General features: G+C 37.9%; 1 protein-coding gene across 1 annotated transcript; it reads left to right on the top strand.

Annotated features, from left to right (window-relative positions):
- The first annotated feature begins 1,822 nt into the window (after positions 1-1,822).
- On the top strand, positions 1,823-18,335 carry LOC129758698 (probable cytochrome P450 28a5). Its single transcript, XM_055756291.1, has 3 exons — positions 1,823-2,484; positions 2,552-2,798; positions 17,256-18,335. Exons 1-3 carry the CDS (start codon positions 2,297-2,299, stop codon positions 18,318-18,320), a joined length of 1,500 nt encoding a protein of 499 aa, XP_055612266.1. The 5' UTR covers positions 1,823-2,296; the 3' UTR covers positions 18,321-18,335.
- The last annotated feature ends 3,804 nt before the right edge of the window (positions 18,336-22,139 follow it).

The following is a 22,139-nucleotide window of genomic DNA, read 5'->3' as shown; positions in this document are numbered from 1 at the left end:
ATTATTGTGCGCCCTAAGTGAAAACGCTGAATTCGGAATTAGCATCGAAAAGAACAAAAAAAAGCACAACAATTGATGACTGCTGGATGGAATACTGCGGGTGAGGAAAAATTGTTTAGGGCAGGACTTCGAAGCCGAACCTTTTATTTGTCCGAAATCACCACTACTCGGTGCAAGTGAAATTTTCCCCCAGCGACGGGAATCGAATAAAATGGAGTGAAGTGCTATATAAGTGTGTTCTTTTATCATGTTGAATATTAACAGTGAAATAAAATTAACCTTCGTCCAATTTTATATGCTTGAATTTATTAATAACGTCGGTAAAAAAATTATTTCGCTGTATGAATAAATTTAAAAATTCAAATATGAAAGTGAATTTTTCTTTATTGATTCTTAAACTATCACACTGTAGTGAAACTCAATATTTACAGCCTAACTTCTCCGTTTTCAATGAAATTTCTATTAAATTTCTATCTCGTCGCCACATGAAAAGGTACCGACAATTGTAACCTAAAATCGTCACGCAAATGCGACGATTCTCACCCAGGGTGACTACGAGAATAAGGTAAGAACTCACAAGTTCATCCGAAGTGACGTTTCTCGGCTTAAGTGACAACTGGAATCAAGTGACTTGGGTGAGTCGATTATCATCACGTCACGCGCGGCGCAGAATAAGGGCCAAAGTCAGGCCAACTTATTAGTCAGCTAGACTAAGCATTTAGAAAAATTTGACTTTTTTTATTTATTACTTCCACTGTTCATATTTTCGGATTGAGCTTGAAAATAACCTATCACATTCATCTCACTTCATGGAATCAATAATCTTCACTTTTATTCAAATTTTTGCTCACTATTGGATTCTCTAGGACTCCTTAAACGATTCACCATATGAATTTTGGTCAAATAATGAATTTTCAGCTGTTTTTAAATCTCCTACAGGGACTTTTCTGGATTTTTCTCGATCCTACAAAAAAATAATTTGTCAATGAACTTCAGTGTTTGACACTTTCTAAAAAACCACTTGACAGATTTTCACCAATTTTTGTACACGTACACATTGCATCACCAGATAGCTTCACTGAAAATTTCATCAATTTTCATCGATGCATTCAAAAGTTATTCACAAAAACAAAATGTTGCATTTGACCATATTTTAGAGCAAATTCTAAGATTTCAACCATCTATGAAAGTAAGTTCTCCCATTTGTTACTTACGGATTCCTTATACAAATCTTGTTTACCATTTTAGAGATTATCAATTGTATTTTCAAACTTTTTGTTTTTATAAATAACACTATTGATGGAAAAGAACTAAAAAATGAATAAGTCAAAATGATAAGAAATATTTATATTAGATTTTTAATTCGTGCATTGTTTAGGCAAATATGTATATTATAGAAGAAATAAGTTACCAAAGCCCTCCCCATGGAACCATTCTTCATAAACTACCGATACTTTTCAAGTGGTTTCATTCTATCAGGAAAGGTGCTTGTTAGAAGACATGAAAAAAGGAATATACGATTTTTTTTAGTTTTTATGCCTGGGTGTTTTTTCAATGAAAGAAAAATTTTAAATTTGGTAATCGAGGAAGAACTACCTTAATGGGTTAAATTCCTATAAAAAAGGAAATTTGGTAAGAATTTAACGGTGATAGGTGGTGATAGTATTGAGATTCTTTACATCGAAATATTTAGCTTAACAAAAAAATTTTCATCCCTGTTGATACACCCTGTTGGTTTGAAAGTAATCAAAGTCAAAGGTTAATTAAATTCCGCATCAACCATCATTGCATTGGTGTTACATTATTGACTGTTTCTAACACCTTTTTGATAATTTTTTTTATAACTCAGCATTGCAATCTTCGGCAAAGCAACAATCTCATCGAACAGTAAGAAGTTGATCATAATATCAACAGCCATCGTTTAACCCTTGGAGTAGTGGGTTTGACTGGCAGTATTTCATTCAATTGAGATTCCAAAACGGTAACGTTCGAACACCATCCACGCCATTCAAGATTATTTGTTGCTTTGCGCTCTTCCAAAACCAGAATCGAAAAAGCGTGCTTCTATATTTAAATTTCTGCTCGGGATGATGGAGACATTGTTCCTCGGGACCATCACACTTGATTTCGTTCGTTCGTTCGTAAACAAAATATTCCAAAAAAACGGATCACACATGCTCAACAAAATCGCCGCTCATGCTGCGCAAAAATAAAACGATGAACACTTCTCCAGTCCGTTTCAGTGTCTGTCCGGATGTTCGTGGGGGACCATTCGAATCTCTAGAAAATCGACAAGATGTTGCTCATAATAATAAGTTTGATTTTGATTGCCCTTGGGATACTCTATTTATATCTAGTTTGGAATTTCGGTTACTGGAAGAAACGCAACGTCCCTGGACCCGATCCTTTGCCGTTTCTGGGAAATTTTCCCGCCTTTATTTTACGCAATCATCCATTGGTTGAGGATTTCGATAAGATCTATCGGTAAGTATCCTTATTACTGCATTATATTTATAAGTATACTTATCTTAAAATCGTAAATATTCTACAGGGAATACAAGTCGAAGTTCAACTTCGTGGGCGTTTTTAGTCAACGGGCGCCTCGGATCCTGATCACTTCCCCAGAACTTGGGCGGGACATTTTGAGCAAGCACTTCAAACACTTCCACGACAACGAATTCGGAAACATAACGGACAAGGAGTCTGATCCACTTTTTGGCCGGAATCCCTTCTTTCTGGAGGGCGAAGAATGGAAACAGATGAGGGCGGAGATCACGCCGGCCTTCACATCATCCCGGGTGAGTGAATTTTCAAAACAGTTGATAGGGAAGAGTGGGGTAACGTGGTCTACTCTGAATATCTTAGATGTGTGTTGAAATAAAAATCTCAATCCAACTGTCATCGTCGTTGCTTCGCGTAAGCATATTTTTCTATATGTTGTTGACTTAAGTTTCAAAATATTTTAATCTAACAATCTATAATTGTGGTAGCCGTTTGACAAGTAGTAAACAAAAGTTACATCTAAGAAAAGCCTCAGAAATTCTTAGTCCATGCGTTTTTCGATACATTAAAATTATTGGCAGATATGTCTAAGAGCGACAACAATTCTGGAATGATTTTTTAGAGAAAATAAGATCTTAAGCAAGGTAGAAGAAATGAATTCTAAACCCCGTCCAAAAGCGGGGTTGGGAAAAGTGGGAAAATCGTATGTTCATTTCATAGTTTGTATGAAAAGTGGAATATAACAGTTATTTGTGGAACAATTTTGACCATAATTAAAACAAAATATAACTATGAGGCAGTCTTAATATTTTTCCAAATTTAGCCAAAAATGGTTGAAGAGTGAAAACTTTAACCGAAAAGTGTCTAAAATTAAGATCTTTAGTGTCTATGCAAGTTTTGGAAAAAAAAATTAAATAATTTCCGTTACAGTAGTGGAGAAAGAGGATACTTGATCCCTGGGGATACTTGATTCCTTCGTTATATCTCGAAAAAGGAATGTTCTACAAATATCAAATGTTCTAGAAAAATGTGCCAAATGAAACAAAACAACAATGCTGTTATCTCAACAAATTTCAAAATATTTGTTTTTCAAATTCTTAAACTTTGTTTGAAAAATTTAACAAAATGTGATTCGAAGGTTTTTTCATCACTTTAAAATGTTTCTCACATGAAAAATTACGATTAAATATCTATTCCAATATGTCAATCAAAAGAGTATAAAATCAACTTCATAATGCCATATTTTCAAATCAATAGTAAATTCAAAGTTTTTGAAGAAGAAGTTTTCCAAAATGTACGTTATGGTTATAATTGATCCTTAGTGTCCAAAAAGATATATTTTTCTTCTGAATGGATCGTGATCATTGGTTATCATGAAATTACTAATATCTGTCCAATAGCTAATGTTTATCCAGTTATCTGTTCAAAAGGACTAAAAATACAGTATTTATCTAAAAAACTGAGAAATGGCGCCTTAAAGTATGCAATGATTCTAGGGTAGTAGAAAAACTTTCAGATTTCTTTTTGTCTGACACTTATAAACTGTGGAATGAAAACTAATATGGCCAAATAAAGTCTTTAAAACTTTTGTCTTTAGGTTTTGTATGATTTTTGCCAAAGCTTAGGACACCCTGATTGAAGGATCAAGCCTCCTGTCACTTAAAAAATATCACAGTTCTTTTAAGTCTTTCGGAATTGCTTCTAGTTCATCTACGAGTTCATGTATCGTTATAACTTTTGGAGCATACAAACTCGAAATTACACGCTGTCAGAAAATTTAAAAGTCGGCGAGTTGCTAAATTTTCTCAAAAAGATATGATGAAGATAAGAAAAGGGGATCAAGTATCACCATTCTCCCCTACTCTTCTTTTTATGAAATTTTACCAAATGTACTCTTTTTATTGTTGTAAGACATTTGATCAGAAAAAGCTACGTACTTCTTTCATTTTATGAGGTTTTCTCACATCTTATGCAGAAACTACGAAAGGAATACAACTTTTATCAAATTACTTTAACATCTTGTTTCCATAAACATTTTTTTCCGGGAATTTAAAGAATTACATGAACATGCGTATATGGTTTTCATAAATAGTAAGCCGCCTTCGAATGTGCAAAGAGTAATATATATGCAGAAAATTTAGGTAATATGCTTAAATGCCTCGTATACAAATAAAATACGCATAAATATCTAATAATGTTGGTAATAGAAATGTACGTGTCAAAATAAATCTCATTTTGAAGTGGATTGTTTTATCATGTCTTTTGAGGTTTGGGAAAAAAATAAAATCCATGTAAGTACCGAGCTATGCGCCTGGATGATATGCATTATTAGAGAAAAATGATAGGGTTTGTCAGGATATTTTGCTCAATGAGGTTTCACTTATCCGCAGAGATGCCAATGTGCCTGATTTTTCAGGATTTGCCTGATTTTTGAAAATTAGCCTGATTTTTTGTGAATGTGATGGAAATAGATGGTATTGAACTGCATAAGCTGAAGTCTGATGCATCTTGATTTTTATTTCACACGTTTCTAAATTTTGAAAAAAAAAATGGCAGCCCTGCTATTACCACCTGTGGACTCGGGATTTGGTCGCAGGGCTAGAAGTTGTCCCTATTTCAGGCTGGTCACTCATCAGTTACTATTTTTGAAATTTGTTCAGTGAAGTCACTTATTTTACACTTTACAATTTGTCGAAACTCACTCGCGACGAACCGACGACGACCGATTGTTTATACCGCGGCGATTATACGGCACTGACGAGCTGCGGTGGCGAATATAAACAACAACAGAGAGTCTCAAGTGAGAACGTCAGTTCGCTATTGTTACAAGAATCGATGAAGAGTGAATTCGTAGTGTTCACTGGAATTGTTGCAAGTTGAACACTACGGAAACCAATAGGGAAGTGTTGCCAATATGGCGGATGGATAATCCAATTATCAATATCAATCACTATTGCAACCTGACCTTTAAGCATCACTCGATGTAAATAAATATGATTACGATATCAGTTTTCCGATAGAAATTTGCGTTCATTATTTCAATATTACAACAGGTTATGGGCCCAGTGGTTAACTGGCTTTAACTGTTTTGTAGTTTTTTCTATACGGATATTTTTTTGGATTGCGATGTCGAACCCGAAGTTCGAAGGGTGCATCGCAGTAGGCGGAGCTGGTGGTCAATCAGCAGTTGGTGGTCAACCAACCTTCAGAGGCCAGCAGCTACCTCAGGCCGAGGCTGGTTTGGCGCTACCTCACACGGCAGCCGGGTTCTCGAAAGAACTGCTGTTCGACGGTCGGACGGAGATCTTTGGAGCCTGGAAGATGCGGCTTGAGAGACGTCTGGTCAGATTGAAGCTCTCCCACACCCTGATCCGGATTCCAACGGAGGAGGTGGACTCGCTGTCGTTGGAGGACTCTGAGGAAGAAGCCGCCAGAACTGTAAGGTTCCAGAGGCGGATGGAACAGGAGGAAGCTGCGATGGACGAGCTTGCGATGGCCATCAACAATGATGTCCTTAACAAGATTGTTGGGGTCAATTTCTATAAAGACGCTATGGACATCCTCTGCGACTCCTACCTAGTAAAAGGTACGAGTGCGATCATCGCAATGCGTGGGCGCTTGAATAATCTCCCTATGAAGAGGTTTGACTCATTGTCGTCTCTATTTTATGAGTACGACCTCATCATACGGGAGATGGATCGGATGGGAGCGAAACTGAGCAGAGGCGAGAAGGTCCACTCGTTGCTGCTGGCAATCCCGCTAGGCTACAGTCACATCCAGGGTGCGCTGGCTGTTCTGCCGCCAGAGGAGTTGAGCTCAAGTTCAATCGTCGACATCAAGCGATTGTTCCTTGATTCGGAGCTCCTCCAAAACACCAGCACTTCATCTATTCAAAAACGAGGTGAGCCAGCAATAGCTAACCACGCATTGCAAACCGCGTCGAAGAAAGGTGACAGTCGTGCTTCGGGTTCGGGTCGGTGCTTCGAAGTTTGCGAAAGCTGTTTAGCTGGAAAACAGTCAAGCAAAAAGTTCAAGAGTCTGCAGATACCTAGGTCGAGTAGGCCACTTGAATTAGTGCACTCTGACGTTTGCGGATATATGGAAGAAACAACGTTTGATTGTCATCGATATTTCGTGACATTCACGGACGACTATTCACATTTTACCATTATCTACCTAATGAAACGCAAGAGCGAGGTTTTTGAAAAGTTTAAAGAGTTCGAAGCGATGGCAACAGCGCATTTTAATCGAAAGTTGGCTAAACTTAGATGCGATAACGGCCGTGAGTACGTTGGACGAGATTTTCAAGAATTTTGCAAGGCAAAAGGCGTCCAATTAGTTCTAACGGTACCATATACTCCTCAACAGAATGGCGTGAGCGAAAGAATCAACAGAACGTTGATGGAGAAAGTACGAGCAATGCTCTACGAATTAATGCGATCTTCCGAAATCGTTATGAGGAGAAGCTGTGTTCTGCGCAGCTCATCTCACAAATCGATCGCCCACACGAGCTCTTGTGGATAACAAGATGCCATTCGAAATGTGGTATGGCAAGAAGCCTGACTTAAGCAATCTACGCATTTTTGGCTGCAATGCGTATGCTCTAGTACCTAAAGAGAAGAGGCAAAAATTGGATCCAAAGACAAAGAAACTTATCTTTGCGGGTTACGCAAACAACGGCTAGAGGTTATACAACAAGTGCTCACGTACAGTAGAGATACACAGTAGCGTAGTCTTTGATGAGCAAGAATTGCTAGATCGTCGAAATGATCTTCTTCATTCTACAATTTCGCATCCAGCAAGCCAAAATACGCCATTTATAGAATCCGAACCTCCAGCAAAAAAGTTCAGAAGCGTCTGAGAACTTCGTGGGTAACGAAGATGAGCATCTCGTGGGTAATGAGAATGTTGAAGACGAACCCGAAGTCATCGTGGTTGACGATGAAGAATCAATTCAAGAACATCACGTGGGTAACGTTGATGAATCTGATTATGATAGCGCACAAGATCTTGACAGTCACACTGACGGCGAAGGGGAGGTTGGGTCACAACCGGTTCCCGCTTGTAGTTCGCCGATCAGACGTAGCACGCGCGATAGAAGGGCGCCAGAATTTTACACTGCCAAGATAGCAATAGATAATAGCGACGTTCCACAAACTGTTGACCAGTTGAAGACGAGGGATGACTGGCCAAAGTGGAAAATTGCCATCAGCGAAGAATTAAAAGCCCTGAACGAAATAAGACCTGGAAGAAGGTCGAGAGCTTACCCAAAGAACGAAAATCGATCTCATCGAAATGAGTATTTTCGATTAAAGAAGATACAAAGCTAGATTAGTAGCGAAAGGTTGCTCACAGCGACCTGGTTATGACTACGATGAAACGTTTGCTCCCGTTGTCAAAATGGAGAGCATTCGTACAATTTTGTCCTTAGCTAACCAGTCTGGTTCAACCATTCACCAGATGGACGTAAAAACAGCCTTCCTCAATGGTCAATTGGAGGAAGCGATATATATGAACGACGAAATGGGCAACTCACAACTCTTCAGACTGCAGAAAAGCTTGTATGGCTTAAAACAAGCTAGCAGATCGTGGAACCAACGATTCGACGAAGTTGTAAAGAAACTTGGTTTCATTCCGCTGAAAAGTGACTGTTGCGTCTATCAATCTCGGGCTAGAGAGCTAACCCTAGTTCTCTATGTTGTCGATATTCTTATCGTTTGTAAAAAGGTGGCTAACCTGGTCTGGATTAAGACCGAACTTGGAAGGTTATTCCAAATGAAAGATCTTAAAGAAGTTAAACATTTCTTGGGAATGGTTTTTTTTTCAGATATTATCAAAAACAAACAATTGAAATTTCTCAGGTGGGTTACACAGAGAGGATACTAAACGTTTTGACATGTTTGACAGTAATTCCATAGGTACACCAATGGATCCGAATGTGCAGTGGACGAAGACGAAGGATGGTGAAACAACCAATGATCCATTCAAGGAACTGCTAGGTTGTTTGCAGTATCTGGCTCTTTCAACGAGGCCGGACATTTGTGCCGCGGTCAGCGCACTCAGCAAGCTTCAAGCGACGCCTTCCGATGAGCATTGGGCGGGAATAAAGCGGATTCTACGATATCTGCGTGGTAAGACGGAGACAAAGCTGGTCTACACCAAGGGGGTAGAGAACCCTGTCGATGACAGAAAGTCTCTTTCTGGTCATGCCTTTAAGGTATTTGGTAATCTGGTTTCGTGGTCAACGAAACGTCAACAGACGGTCAGTCTGTCATCTACAGAAGCTGAACTTGTTTCACTCTGTATGGCAACCAAGGAAGGAATGTGGTTAACAAACCTCCTTGGCGAGCTAGGTGTGTATAGCAACGATTCTTTTCTAATCATGGAAGACAACCATTTGGTGGGTGTTTCGAAAATGCAACGCAAATATACGTGCAAATACACGTGTAAACATATCGTATATAATGTAGCGAAACCAGTATATACGTATCATTTTGGAGGCCATATAGGTACATTAGCAAACATATTCTTGATTTGGATTGTATTAAATTACGATTTGCACGACTTGTCATGCGTATCATTTACGACTACCCTGATTCGTTTTGGAATATACTATGACAATTTACATCATCATATACATAGATGATTGAAGTTGTGATATACGACATTTTTCGTAACAATGTGGAAAGTTTGACTACTTATTTGGTCGTCTTTTGCGACTTGAGTGCAGGGCTCTCATTTTCCGTCAGTTGAATAAAAAAAAGATTATATTTTTTTTGTACTTTAAACCAATTATGGTTTATTCATCCCAAAAAATTATAAAAATAAGATTATTTCAAAGAAATGCGTTTTTTGCTGTCAAATTCAAGTTTATATCGTAAAAATGTATTATTTGCCTGATTGCTGATTTTTTCAACGTTCATGAAGTTATTGTTAGTACCTGGACTTGATACCCTGACGATACGATCTGCAGCTCATGATGGTTCCTCGACGCTATCTGGAATATATAAATTCAAGAGGATTTGCTTCAAAGGCATTAGACCAAAAGCAAATCGTATATTTCTATAACTAAAATCTTTGAAATCGTAGAATACGTCATCGATGATCTAAAAATAGATCACCATTTTGAAGCCTCCTTAAAGACGAGTCTAATCATCGATGTCGTATTATCATAAACGATTTTATTGAACTTTTTGTATTCTTTTACGATTGCCAGCAAATACGTTTTACGGAAATCAGACATGCGAATTAATTTGCATAGGTATTCGATTGCATGCACATTATTACGAATCAATGCAGTTATATACGATTTTATAGCATATATCTCCCAGTGGCAAGCAAAGTTGCGAGCTTTCTTTCTTTCTGCTAAGATCTAGCATCTGGTTGTTATGATAATATAAATCGTATTCCATGTTAAAAAACCTTAATTTCGAATAATTTTATGCAGAGCACGACAAACTCTGTCAATCATGGCTGATCATCGTCCCAGACAACCATTTGGTGGGTATTTCGAATTTGCAACACAAATATACGTGCAAATATACGTGTAAACATATAGTATATAATGCAGCAAAACCAGTTTATACGTATTATTTCGGAGTTCATATAGGTACATAAGCACACAATTTCTTGATTTGGATTGTATTGTCGTAATAAAATCATGCAATGTATTCAAATACGATAAAGGATATGCACGGGCCGCACATTGTAGGTGCAGATCTACGAAAATGAGTTTAAATTACATTGTATACGATATAATCTGTAAAATAAAATACGTCTTCTGGTTGTCTGGGGTATATCGGTCGTTTAACAGATTTTTAGCGAATTGTCGTATACAAAGGTCAAGTTCATATGTACATAAATACGATAAAGAATATGCATGGGCCGTACATTGTAGGTGCAGATATACGAACATAAGTTTAAATAACATTCAATACGATATAATCTGTAAAATAAAATACGTCTTCTGGTTGTCTGGGAACATCCCTTGTATTCAATTCACAGAAGAACCTAGGAGTCATCAACGGATGAAACATTTGAACCTGAAATACATGTTCATTGGAGAGCTGGTTGAGCTTCGGAAGGTCCACATCAAACACATCCGTTCGGAGGACCAACCTGCCGATGCATTCACCAAGGGGCTTCCCAAGACACAGCATCGAAAGCTGTTTGAGTTATTGAACGTGCGAATTGAGGGGAGGTGTTGAAACTCACTCGCGACGAACCGACGACGACCGACTGTTTATACCGCGGCGATTATACGGCACTGACGAGCCGCGGTGGCGAATATAAACAACAACAGAGAGTCTCACTCAAGTGAGAACGTCAGTTCGCTATTGTTACAAGAATCGATGAAGAGTGAATTCGTAGTGTTTACTGGAATTGTGGCCAGTTGAACACTACGGAAACCAATAGGGAAGTGTTGCCAATATGGCGGATGGATAATCCAATTATCAATATCAATCACTATTGTAACCTGACTTGACGTAAATAAATATGATTACAATATCAGTTTTCCGATACAAATTTGCGTTCATTTTTTCAATATTACAACACAATTGTATTTTTTTTGTCCGTGTATTTAAAATTTCATTTTATGCTCTTTTGATTATGAGAGACGTATTGTGTATTTATTGGGTTTTGTTATTTCTAAGTTTGATGAATTTGTTTTAAGTGTGATTTGAACTGACGTTTGTTTGTTCCTAAATGCACACAGCCACAACATAAACATTTAATTCACAGCGTGTACAGACGGAAAAAAATTTAATATGGGAAAGTACTCCTTTAGAGATGATTGGCTGAGAAAACCAGACGGAACTGGTTCCGTTGTAGGGGACTGGCTGAAGAAGCATGGCGAGTCAGATGCGCATTGCTCGGTATGTAAAAAAAACTTTAGTGTTGTGAAAGGATTTCAAGCTATTGAACAGCACTCCAGCGGCGAAAAACATCGTGCGGGGATCATGGGTGCAAAAAATCTTAACCAAATAAGGTTTGGAATTCTGCAACCATCCCCAAATACCAGTAGGGGTTAAGGAAACCTGAGACTTTATAGTGCAAGCGATAATGCTACCAAAGCGGAACTAGTTTGGGTGCTAAAAATGCTTGCATCGGGATTTTCTTTTGCGTCTTGTGATGGGATAACTCCTACGTTCCTCCTGAGTATTCACTTTCGAGTACCAAAGCCAGTTATTTGTTAAAAGGACGCCTTAGCTCCATATTTCCGACAGAGAAAGTCTAGAGAAGCTCAACTATCGTATTCCATCATATATTACGATGAAACAATAAAATTCCGCGAGTGGGAAATGTAGAGATCAGAAGTGAATATAAAGAAAATAGATTAAGGTATAAAATTTCCAGGATGACTGAGTTTCCATAAGCGTGTGTGTATGAAACGGTTCGTATGAAAGAAAACGGCCGTTAATATTCCGTGAATGGAAGTGTGAGTGTGTTTGAGCAAGATCTCATCGTTGATACTTGGATTGAATGCAGCCGATAAACATGTGTTGGTAAGGATCGAATCGTGAAAGGACCGGAGTTTGTATACGTGAACAGTTTCAGACGAGCTCCTACGTGTGAATGTTAAAAACGGTCAGTTAAGAAAAGTTATTTCGAGTGAACGCAAGTGTGAACCGTGAAATTAAAAAAAATGTCTTCAGATGAAGGAACGTCCTGTCACTACAGGAAAGATTTCCAAAACGCTGTAAGATTCTGGAATGACGATGAATTTGTCTTACGTCATCTTGATACGCCAGGTTGATGTTTCATCTTCTCTATGTACATAACTTAGGATCATTTTTTCCGCAAAAATCAATTCAGAATGTATCAGGTATCAGGTATCAGAATGGGGGTAGGCTTAATAGCGGCACGTTATCCAAACATACGGGAAAATTGTGCCTAGCCTTTTTTATCCAAGATTTCATCATTTACCTGAGAAACCTGAAAAACCTATAAAAGGAAGTAATAAATTCAATCTATTTAAGATGGCATAAAGCCTTTCCACTAGGGATTATTAGCATTAAAGCTCTTTTCTACATTCGGTAAGGAATGATAGAATGTTTTTTAAGTTTAATTTCTTAAACTCAGATTCGCTTAACGCGTAAGATCCCAGAGTACGAAAACGTAGTCTGGCAAATGAGGGACAGTTACATATAAGATGGAAGGGATCTTCCACATCTGATTCACAACTACCACATACTGGAGATTCAGCACGCTGAATGTTGTGCATGTGATAGTTGAGTTTACAATGACCGGAGAGTGCTCTGATCAAGATGCTGCAATGAGATTTATTTAGAGTTAATAAGTAACTCGATATGATTGGAGATGGTTTTTCTAAAAATAATTTAGTTTGACGACAAGTGTCCAACTCTTCCCAGTATCGTTCATGCTGGTTAGAGGACCAAGTTTGAATTTGGTTTCTGAACCAACATGGTGATATTGGGACAGCCGGCTCTGGTCCGTAAAATTCCTTTTCCGACCCAGCTCTAGCGAGCTCGTCGGCGCATTCGTTTCAAAAAATTCCCTTATGTCCGGGTACCCATAGAAGGTTTAATCCATTGCCTTCAGCAAGTTCTTCGATTGCTTTCCGGCATGCGATTACCAGTTTTGATCTAGAACTGGAAGCACTGAGTGTAATACTGTCTAAGTCAGAGGGACCTCGACCAAAGAGCAATCCCCCCAGTTCTTGGTCTAAAGCCACGAGAACTGATCTGGGGTGGGCACTACATCGGCCTCTTTTTAGGCGACTTGACTGGCTCTCGACGGCAACGGAGGCCTTCGAGGGCGGTCTTGGGCAAAGCAGGGACTTTCACTGGATGACAGAAAAACACCGGTCTTCTAGTTAAGTAATTGTATTGTTACAAACCTGTGTAAAGTGTATGGTGTGGTGTGTAAGCCGGCGGGTGCTGGAACGCTGCTACGACGGGATTAGGCCTGATTTCGTGTGATGGCGGGATTACCGATGGGCGACCTGGCAACTACGACCAGGTGGTTTGGCTAGTACCTTTGGTTGCGGAACTGGTGGTTGACGGTTGGAAGTATGGTAGGAGAATATCGTTCAGGCGAACGACCAGGTGATTTGACTTGGCCGGCTTGGATGCACGACTTTGGATGACTTGGTTGCTATGTCCACAGATGGTAGAACCTCCCGCTGGCTCAACCTGCGGTGAGCTACACCTACGGTTGACCGGAATAACGTTCGGCTGGGAAGTTCGGGACAAAGCTGGTTGCTCGGTGTGGCGGATCAACCAATCCTTGGTGCTTCCTTGTTGAAGCTGCACTTCAGACAGCCTGGCCTAACCTCACTTTGCTCTGGCTTTCAGCAAAGGGAATAAAATGGGCCCTAGGACAAACAGGTCTTAGAATTGCGTCTAAAGGGATAACACTCGCTTTAAGCTACCTGATTTTCGCTCAATTCACAATGTAGCTCTTTTTCCACTTTTAACGCACTTTAAATTAAAAAAAACTGTGATGTGGTTGCGATGTGCACAGTTCTGCGTTCTGCAGCGGAAAGGACGTGCATCTATCGCATATCAGCCTGCTGCCCCTTATATTTTCCTTTCATACAAATCTATTTCCGTTTTTCCTTGCTCATGTCCAACCTTTACCAATAAAAATGCCTTTTAACCTGTTCCTTGAATGATGTTGCTGTGAGTCTGTAGTTGAAATGTGTCGTGCTTTTAAATTGACCGTTGGGAGTCCCTTGCTAGCTTGTGTTATTTTAGTATTACAATTAATTTATTTTTATCCAAATATCTAATGAATTAAATTATATTATATGAGACATTTATCGAATTAGGAATGTACAAAAAAGCAAGTCGATATTTTATTAAATATCGAATCTCAATGACTTGACTATTGCCTACATTCAGGAATTAGCTAAGCTTCAGTGGATTGCGTTCACACCCACCTCCGCTTTTCCTGAGTGTTCTTAATGTGGTGATGTAGGGCAAGACGCTCAACCGGTAACAAGTGATTTGATAGCTGCTTCGATCTGAACAGAAATAAATTGTTCTGAACATAATCTTTTTTTGAAGTGCAATTTGCACTCCATACATAATAGCATATAGCTCAGCCTGAAAGACTGTACAATATTTTTCTAGAGGTTGAGCATATTCTATGTTCAACTCGTGACAGTAAATTCCCGCACCTGCACGGCCGTTTGATAATGAACCGTCAGTATAGAATACAATATGAGAGGACATTTGGTCCTCTACGAAACCTGATAACCATTCTTGAGGAGAAGGTAATTTGACTTTGAACCCCATGTAGGGAAAACTACTCGAGAGTGTTAAATCGTTTGGCGCTAGATTAAACTTGTTTAATCTAACTAATTCAGGCCACACATTTGTATGACTCGATGATCTTTCTATATTTCCTGACAGCCAACTGCCTGTAGACGAAAAGCACATGAGAAGGCTTCCTGTTTTAGGAACAAGTGTAGAGGTTTGATGGAAAACAGAGCCTCTAGTGCTGCAGAAGGAATTGTAGTGAACGATCCGGACATCCCCAAAAGACACATTCTTTGAAGGTGATTTAGTTTAGTCCGAACTGTCGCAACTTCTCCTTTCTGCCACCACACTAGACACCCATAGGCCAGAATTGGTCTTACTATTGTGGAGTAAATCCAGTGAATATGTTTGGGTTTGAGTCCCCAGTTTTTTCCGATTGCACGTCGGCATTGTCCATGCATGCTTTTTTGATTCTGAATTCGATGTGATCTGACCAGTTTAATTTGGAGTCAAGAATGACACCCAAATATTTAACTTGATCAGACACGGTGATTTCGGAACCATAAAACAGCAGAGGGCGCACCCCGCGGGTGATACGTTTTTTAGTAAATAAAACAATATTAGTTTTTAGAGGATTAACTGAAAGTTCTACATGAGAACACCATCGTTCAACAGAGCGCAGAGCTTGTTGCATTATATCAAATAATGTGCTTATGCACAAACCTCTTACCAGCAGAAGATAATCATCTGCGAATCCATAGGTTGGTATTCCACGGTCATTGAGTTTTCTCAACAAGCCGTCTGCAACTAGGTTCAACAAAAGAGGTGATAGTACACCTCCCTGTGGGCAACCACGTGTGCTAACTTTTGTGATTGAAGCCTGTCTTAAAGACGAATGAAGATTCCTGTTACTAAGCATTGCGCTAATCCAGTTAGTTATAACACTAGGCACTCTATGAAGAAGTTCCGCATCCATTATTGATGTAAACGAGACATTATCAAATGCTCCTTCTATGTCTAGAAATGCTCCTAGACATGATTCTTTCTGTGAAAAACTATTTTCAATATTATGTACTACGTTGTGCAGAAGAGTTAATGTTGATTTTCCTGTTTGGTATGCATGTTGTGTCGCATAAAGCGGATGTTGGACAAAGCATTCTTGCCTGATATGATGTTCAATTAAACGTTCAAGTGCTTTTAATAGAAATGAAATTAGACTTATAGGACGAAAGCTTTTGGCTTCCTCGTATGATGATCGTCCCCCTTTAGGGATGAATTTCACGGCTATCTGCCGCCAAAGTTTAGGAATATATCCATGAGCAAAACTGCTTATCATTATTTTTCTTAATATGTGTTTGAAATGATCGAAACCTTTTTGAAGCAAAACTGGAAATAAACCGTCACTTCCAGGAGATTTGTATTGAGCAAAACCATCGATTGCCCATTTGATCGATTCTGTAGTAACTATTTTCCGAGCAAAATGAAAGGAATCTAGACTTCCAGAAAAGAACTCAGGCTCTATCGATGAATCTTGATCAACACATGAAACCTGATAATCTTTTGATTTGGCTAAGACTTTATTTAACCTACTTGCTTCGTGCAAGCTTGAAATGTTTGTGCAGTAGCTCTGCCAACTTGAGCGTTCGGCAGCTCTTGTTGCTTTCCGGTAAGCTCTGCGAGCCAACTTGAAAGCATCAAAACCTTCCGTGCGCCTTCGGTTCCAAGAGCGTCTGCAGTTTTTTCGTAATTTACTGAGATTTGAGATCCACCATGGTGTACTGTTTTTGTTGAATTTCAACGTTCGTAAGGGACACGCTTCTTCATAAGAATTTAAAATAATTTCGGTGGTTTTTGCAACCACTTCATCCAACTCAGAAGGAGTAGTAATTTCAGGTGTATATCCATGAAATTTAATAGCAATATGCTCCAAATATAGGTCCCAATTAGTTGTTCTTGGGTTTCTGAATGTAATTGTTTCTAAAAACTCACCTGAGTGTTCAAAATAGAAAAATGTAAAACTTTCGAAGAAACTGACAATATTAGCAGAACTGCATTTCATTGTTTGTAGGGCACGCGTGTTCGCCTTTAGACCAGGTTGATGTTTCATCTTCTCTATGTACATAACTTAGGATCATTTTTTCCGCAAATATCGATTAAGAATGTAACTTTAAGACATAATTGTCATGCATCATAAAAAAGCATGAAATTCAATTTGAGTGTTCCGGTCGGGACGGTCAAACATTTTGATGCCTTATTGATTAAAACCGTTCATTTTTCGAATACTAAAATCCCGGTAGTAGTAACCGGTATTTCCTATAATTTTTTCCACATTCTGAGAATGGTAAACAGGAAAAAATATTTTCAAATCCACAAAGAAAAGGACCATGCAAGCTTCTTTTTCCTAAAAAATTCACATATTTCAAAATGTGACATCCTTATTATCTTTTTCTTATCACTTTCCAATGTAATCTTTTTAGTATCATAATTATTTGTAAATCATTTTCTGTTTTGTCTCATCATCTACAGATGAAAGCCCTCTATTCATTGGTCGAAGACGTAGCTGCCAGAATGACAACGTACGTGAAGAAAAATCGGGGTACAACATTGGAAACCAAGGAACTGGCAGCCAAATTCACAACCGATGTCGTCTCCAACTGCATTTTCGCTGCAGATGCACAATCTTTCACGAATGATAAAGCCGAGATTAGGGAACAGGGCCGTAAGCTGATGGACAATTCGTTCTGGTTTATTTTTGCCATGATGACCAAAGCTGCCTCGCCGGCACTCGCCAGGCTGTTGAACTTGAGTTTGATAAAGAAAGATATCGAGCAGTTCTTCACCAATCTGATGAAGCAAGCCATTCAGGTACGAGAATCAAGCTCCGTTAAACGGGCTGATTATCTCGATTATCTTATCGGGCTGAAGAATAAGAAAGAGATATCGGAAATAGATATGGCAGCTCACGGAGTTACTTTCTTCATTGATGGGTTCGAAACATCCAGTGTTGCTCTGTCATTCACATTGTATGAATTGGCAAAAAATCCTGATGTTCAGAAACGTTTGCGTGAGGAATTGGTTAAAGCAATAGCTGACGATGGATCGATTTCCTATGAGGCTATCCAGGATCTACCATACTTGGATCAAGTCATAAGTGAAACCTTACGCCTCTGGCCTCCAGGGGCATGGATCTCGAAAAAATGTACGATCCCAATCGAGCTGGAACTGAAGCCAAACGAACCCGTACTTATCGAGAAGGATGTGTGCGCTATGATTAGCATCTGGTCTATACAACGCGATCCGGAGTACTTTGAAAATCCCCTGAAATTCGACCCGGATCGTTTCAGTCCTGAAAATGGTGGCATCAATCCGTACCGCGAGAAAGGATGCTATATTCCATTCGGAGAAGGTCCACGTCAGTGTCTAGGGATGCGCTTCGCACGCATGCAAGTGAAGCGAGGAATTTTCGAAATTATCAAAAACTTTGAAATTACAGTCAACCCCAAAACCAGGGATCCTCTATCGTTGGATCCGAAAGAATTTTTAACCATGGCATTGGGAGGTGTTTGGTTGGATTTTGAACCTATAGAATAAGTTTTTTTTAAATGAATAGAATAAGTTTATTTTTATGTGAATTCAATGTCTATGAATAAAGTTATGCTGTTTTTCATCTCCAAATCAACCATTTATGTAATTGTATCTATCAATTCGAACGACGCCTTTTTCAGAATCACTTTCTTTTAGGAGTGTCCCAATACACACAAAGGAGGTACTTAATGAACCATGACATGGCATCTGAATGGCATGGCAAATAAACAGTGTTATCAGCAGCAATAGTTACAAATATTTTGTGATCTTAAATACATGATTATTTTCAATTACTACCTTAATATTACTTTCCTGTTCAAAATTTCAAAAGATTCTCGATAGCTAAAAACTTGAAAACTGCCAAACTGAAAGATTTCAATACCACAAGGTAAAAGGGTCACGGCAAATGGGAAAACTTCGATGATTATTATATAATGATATATAATATACATATATCTTCAAAGAAACATGAAGTTTCACTGAGATCCTATATGTGTGTGTTCGTTTTTTTTTATATTGTTTTTTATGGCATTAAACATAAGTTAATATTTTCAAAAATTCTAAACAAAACATGAAAATATTTCTGTATGAAATTTTATAATTTTGTTTTTCATGTCTCAACATGAATGATTTTTACCTTCAACTTTGGCTTTTCAGGAACAAATCTGTTTAACGGCTTAAATAGGCCAGTGGTCGGCAACCATTTGAGTCGGAAGAGCCGAAAACTTCAAATTTTCAAAACTTCTGAGTTCGTAAGAGCCACATTAAAGATTTATTGTATTTGTTTTCAATAATACGAAATAACTGTAAACCAATAACAGATTTTTTTCTAACTCTTCTGGATACATTGGCAAATATCGAATCAAGAAAGTTTTAAATCCATTTAAAGCTTAAATCAATACGTTGCATGATGTTAAAGTGAAATATTTGAACATTTTTAAAAACTAGAATATTTATAGACACTATAATAAAAAATATAATAATATTAGCACAGTGAGCTAAAGAGCCGCATCTTTACATCAAAAGAGCCGCGACAGACGCATATAAGTAGGTACCGTAAAACGGGGTAACATTGATCACCGGGGTAGCTTTGATCAACATTAAATTTTGCCGCCACATAATCATCAATAACTAAGTCCAAAATTAAAATATCTTAAAACTTTTTTCTACATTTAGAAACGCACATGTTGAGTTTTAAACTGGGGAAAATTCAGTTTGATTTTGAAAATTTCAAATGTTATTTAAAAATCTTGAAATATCTATTTTTTCGAAGGCTCGCAAACAAACACCCTTCCTGTTGAAATCAATGCGTTTAATAGCAGCAGGTTGATTAATGTATCAATTCAACTTTTTTCCATAGTAAATTTATAGTTTTAGTGTAGTTTATGTTGTATTTTGAATTTTGAGGTAGATACATTTTTGATATTTAAAAAGTAGGGGTGTTTTCCAAGATTAAGTCTGTCTAAGACAAAAGTTCAGAAACCCTATCCAATGTTATTTGCCTTTCAGTATCGAAACGTTTTTCATATCTTTTACCCCTAAATTTAAGCATTTATAGAAATTTATTTTGCCTTGGTAGTTATCATAAACTGGGAACTATTTCATTAGATTTGCGTTAGTACAACAAATGTGATGAAATGAAACCATAAAATTGAAATTGATTCTTATAATTGAATTGAATAAGTGACTATTATTTATAATTTAATTCGCTTTAACCTCCGCAGAAACCAAAATATAGTGGTTGAGATTTCACCCTAACAGGGCATTCAGGGCATAATTATTTTTCTTTTATCACCGGGGTAGCTTGATCATGCTGAAACATATTCAGGAAATCATAAATAAATGCATACAGTAAAAAGGGTGAGATATAACGATCCGAGATCTGAGTATAAAGGGTGGGACGGTCAAAATTTGGTCAAGGGAAAACACGTGTAAATCGGTGAAATCGTTTATTTCAAAAATCAAATTAAATTTCTGTTTCAAGTTCAATTGGTATAAAATTCAGGAAAAATATTCAGTTATTGCCGGGCCTTCCGCTTAACCCCTGCCATCAGATATGGTACAGCCACCTTGTCCACCTTCTTCGCCGCAGAAAGCCAGTTTGCCTTGAACTGCTGCTCGTTCTTAGCAGTTTTTCGGTCTTCTTTAGGTTCCGCTTGACAATAGCCCAGTACTTCTCAATAATTTCTCAACTCCAAATCTTTTGATGCCTTTTAGTTAAACTGACTATGCTCACTGCTACCATCGAATCCCCACTTCAGTGTCATTATCAACTGATTTTTTCCATTAGCTGAAAAATGATCCGCTAAATCAGGATGTGCTTCGGGAATTCGTTGGAAAGTATGGTTTAGGAGAGGCTGTAGTTTGATTCAGTGCTTGAAAAAGTCAAGCTCATTTACCGCAAATCGGCTTGAATGAGACAAAAAAGCTATCTCTATCTTCTATTTCGACTGACGACGAAATGAACTCAAATTGTCTCCGATGAACTTTATGTTGAGCGTGAATGTGTTTGTTTTGTTTTCTCTATCGCTTCACACTCATTCGTTCCCCAAAGTCATGACAGTAATCGACCATCAACAACTCATTCAGTTCGATTGAAAACGAATGACTGGCCCTAGTAGGCCAGCTGCCGATTGATGTTTGTTTTCATGATTTTCGCAAAAACAAGGACAAACCGGATAAGGTAACTAACAAATCAAAATATCTGCTTTGAACTGCATACACCCATTGAACTTTGTTTTCAGAAAACAGTCCATATAATAAGCTGGGAAGCGGAATCTAAACGAGTGTTTTTTCGGCAACGGATACGCGAAATACTTTTGGTGGCGTACGAATTGTGTTAAGAGTACCTTGAGCGAAAATCAATAAAGCTGTCAGGAATTGAAGGTAAGTGTAATCCCCACTGTCGAAGCAAATATTTATTTTCTTTTTTGCAAAATAAACCTATAGGGGAGAATGAGGATACCTGATCCCTGGGGATACTTGATTCCTTAGCTATATCTCGAAGCTGGAATGTCTTACAAAGATCGAATGTTCTAGAAAAATGTGCTAAAATGAGCAAAATAACAATGCTTACAGTTTAAAATTTTTTAACAAAATAATTGTTTGAGAAATTGAAATTTGTTTGGAAAATTTCACTAAATGTAACTTGAAGATCTTTTTTCATCACTATAAAATGTTCCTTAACATGGGAAATTATGAAAAAATTATTTGTTCCAATGTATCAATCGTTCGAGCGTAAAATTAACATCATAATGCCATATTTCCAAAGCAATTGAAAACTCTCAACTTTTTTCAGAAAAAGTTTTCTAAAATGTTGATTATGGGTACAATTGATCCCCTAGAGTTGGGTACAATTGATCCCCCTTCCAAACGGCATATTCTTCTTCTGAATTGATCGTTATGATTGCTGATTACGAAATTACTAATATTTATCCAAAAACTAATATTTATCAAACAATTGTCTGAAGAAAAGAGAAAAAATAATTAATTTTCTCTTAATTATAAAAAAAGCGCCTTTAAGTATGCAATGTTATTAGCGTTGAGACAAAGTTATAGAATTTTCTTCTTATGTCTGCTATAAATTGTGAAATGATAACAAACATGACCAAAATAGTCAATTAACATTCTATCTTGGGGTTTTGTTTGATTTTTATACAAGGATTAGGGCTTCCTAAATAAAAGATCAAGTCTCCTTCAATAGGTGATCAAGTCTTCCCTAACTTCAGAAAAATCGCAATTTTTTTACTTCCACGAAAATGCTTCTAGTTCATCAACGGGTTCAAGTGTCGTTCTAATTTTTGGAGCATAGAAACTTGAAGCTAC

This window comes from Uranotaenia lowii, chromosome 3 (assembly GCF_029784155.1).
Source record: "Uranotaenia lowii strain MFRU-FL chromosome 3, ASM2978415v1, whole genome shotgun sequence".
NCBI lineage: Eukaryota > Metazoa > Arthropoda > Insecta > Diptera > Culicidae > Uranotaenia > Uranotaenia lowii.
The sequence above is the reverse complement of the archived record's forward strand: the minus strand, read 5'-3'. Positions and strand labels throughout refer to the sequence as shown.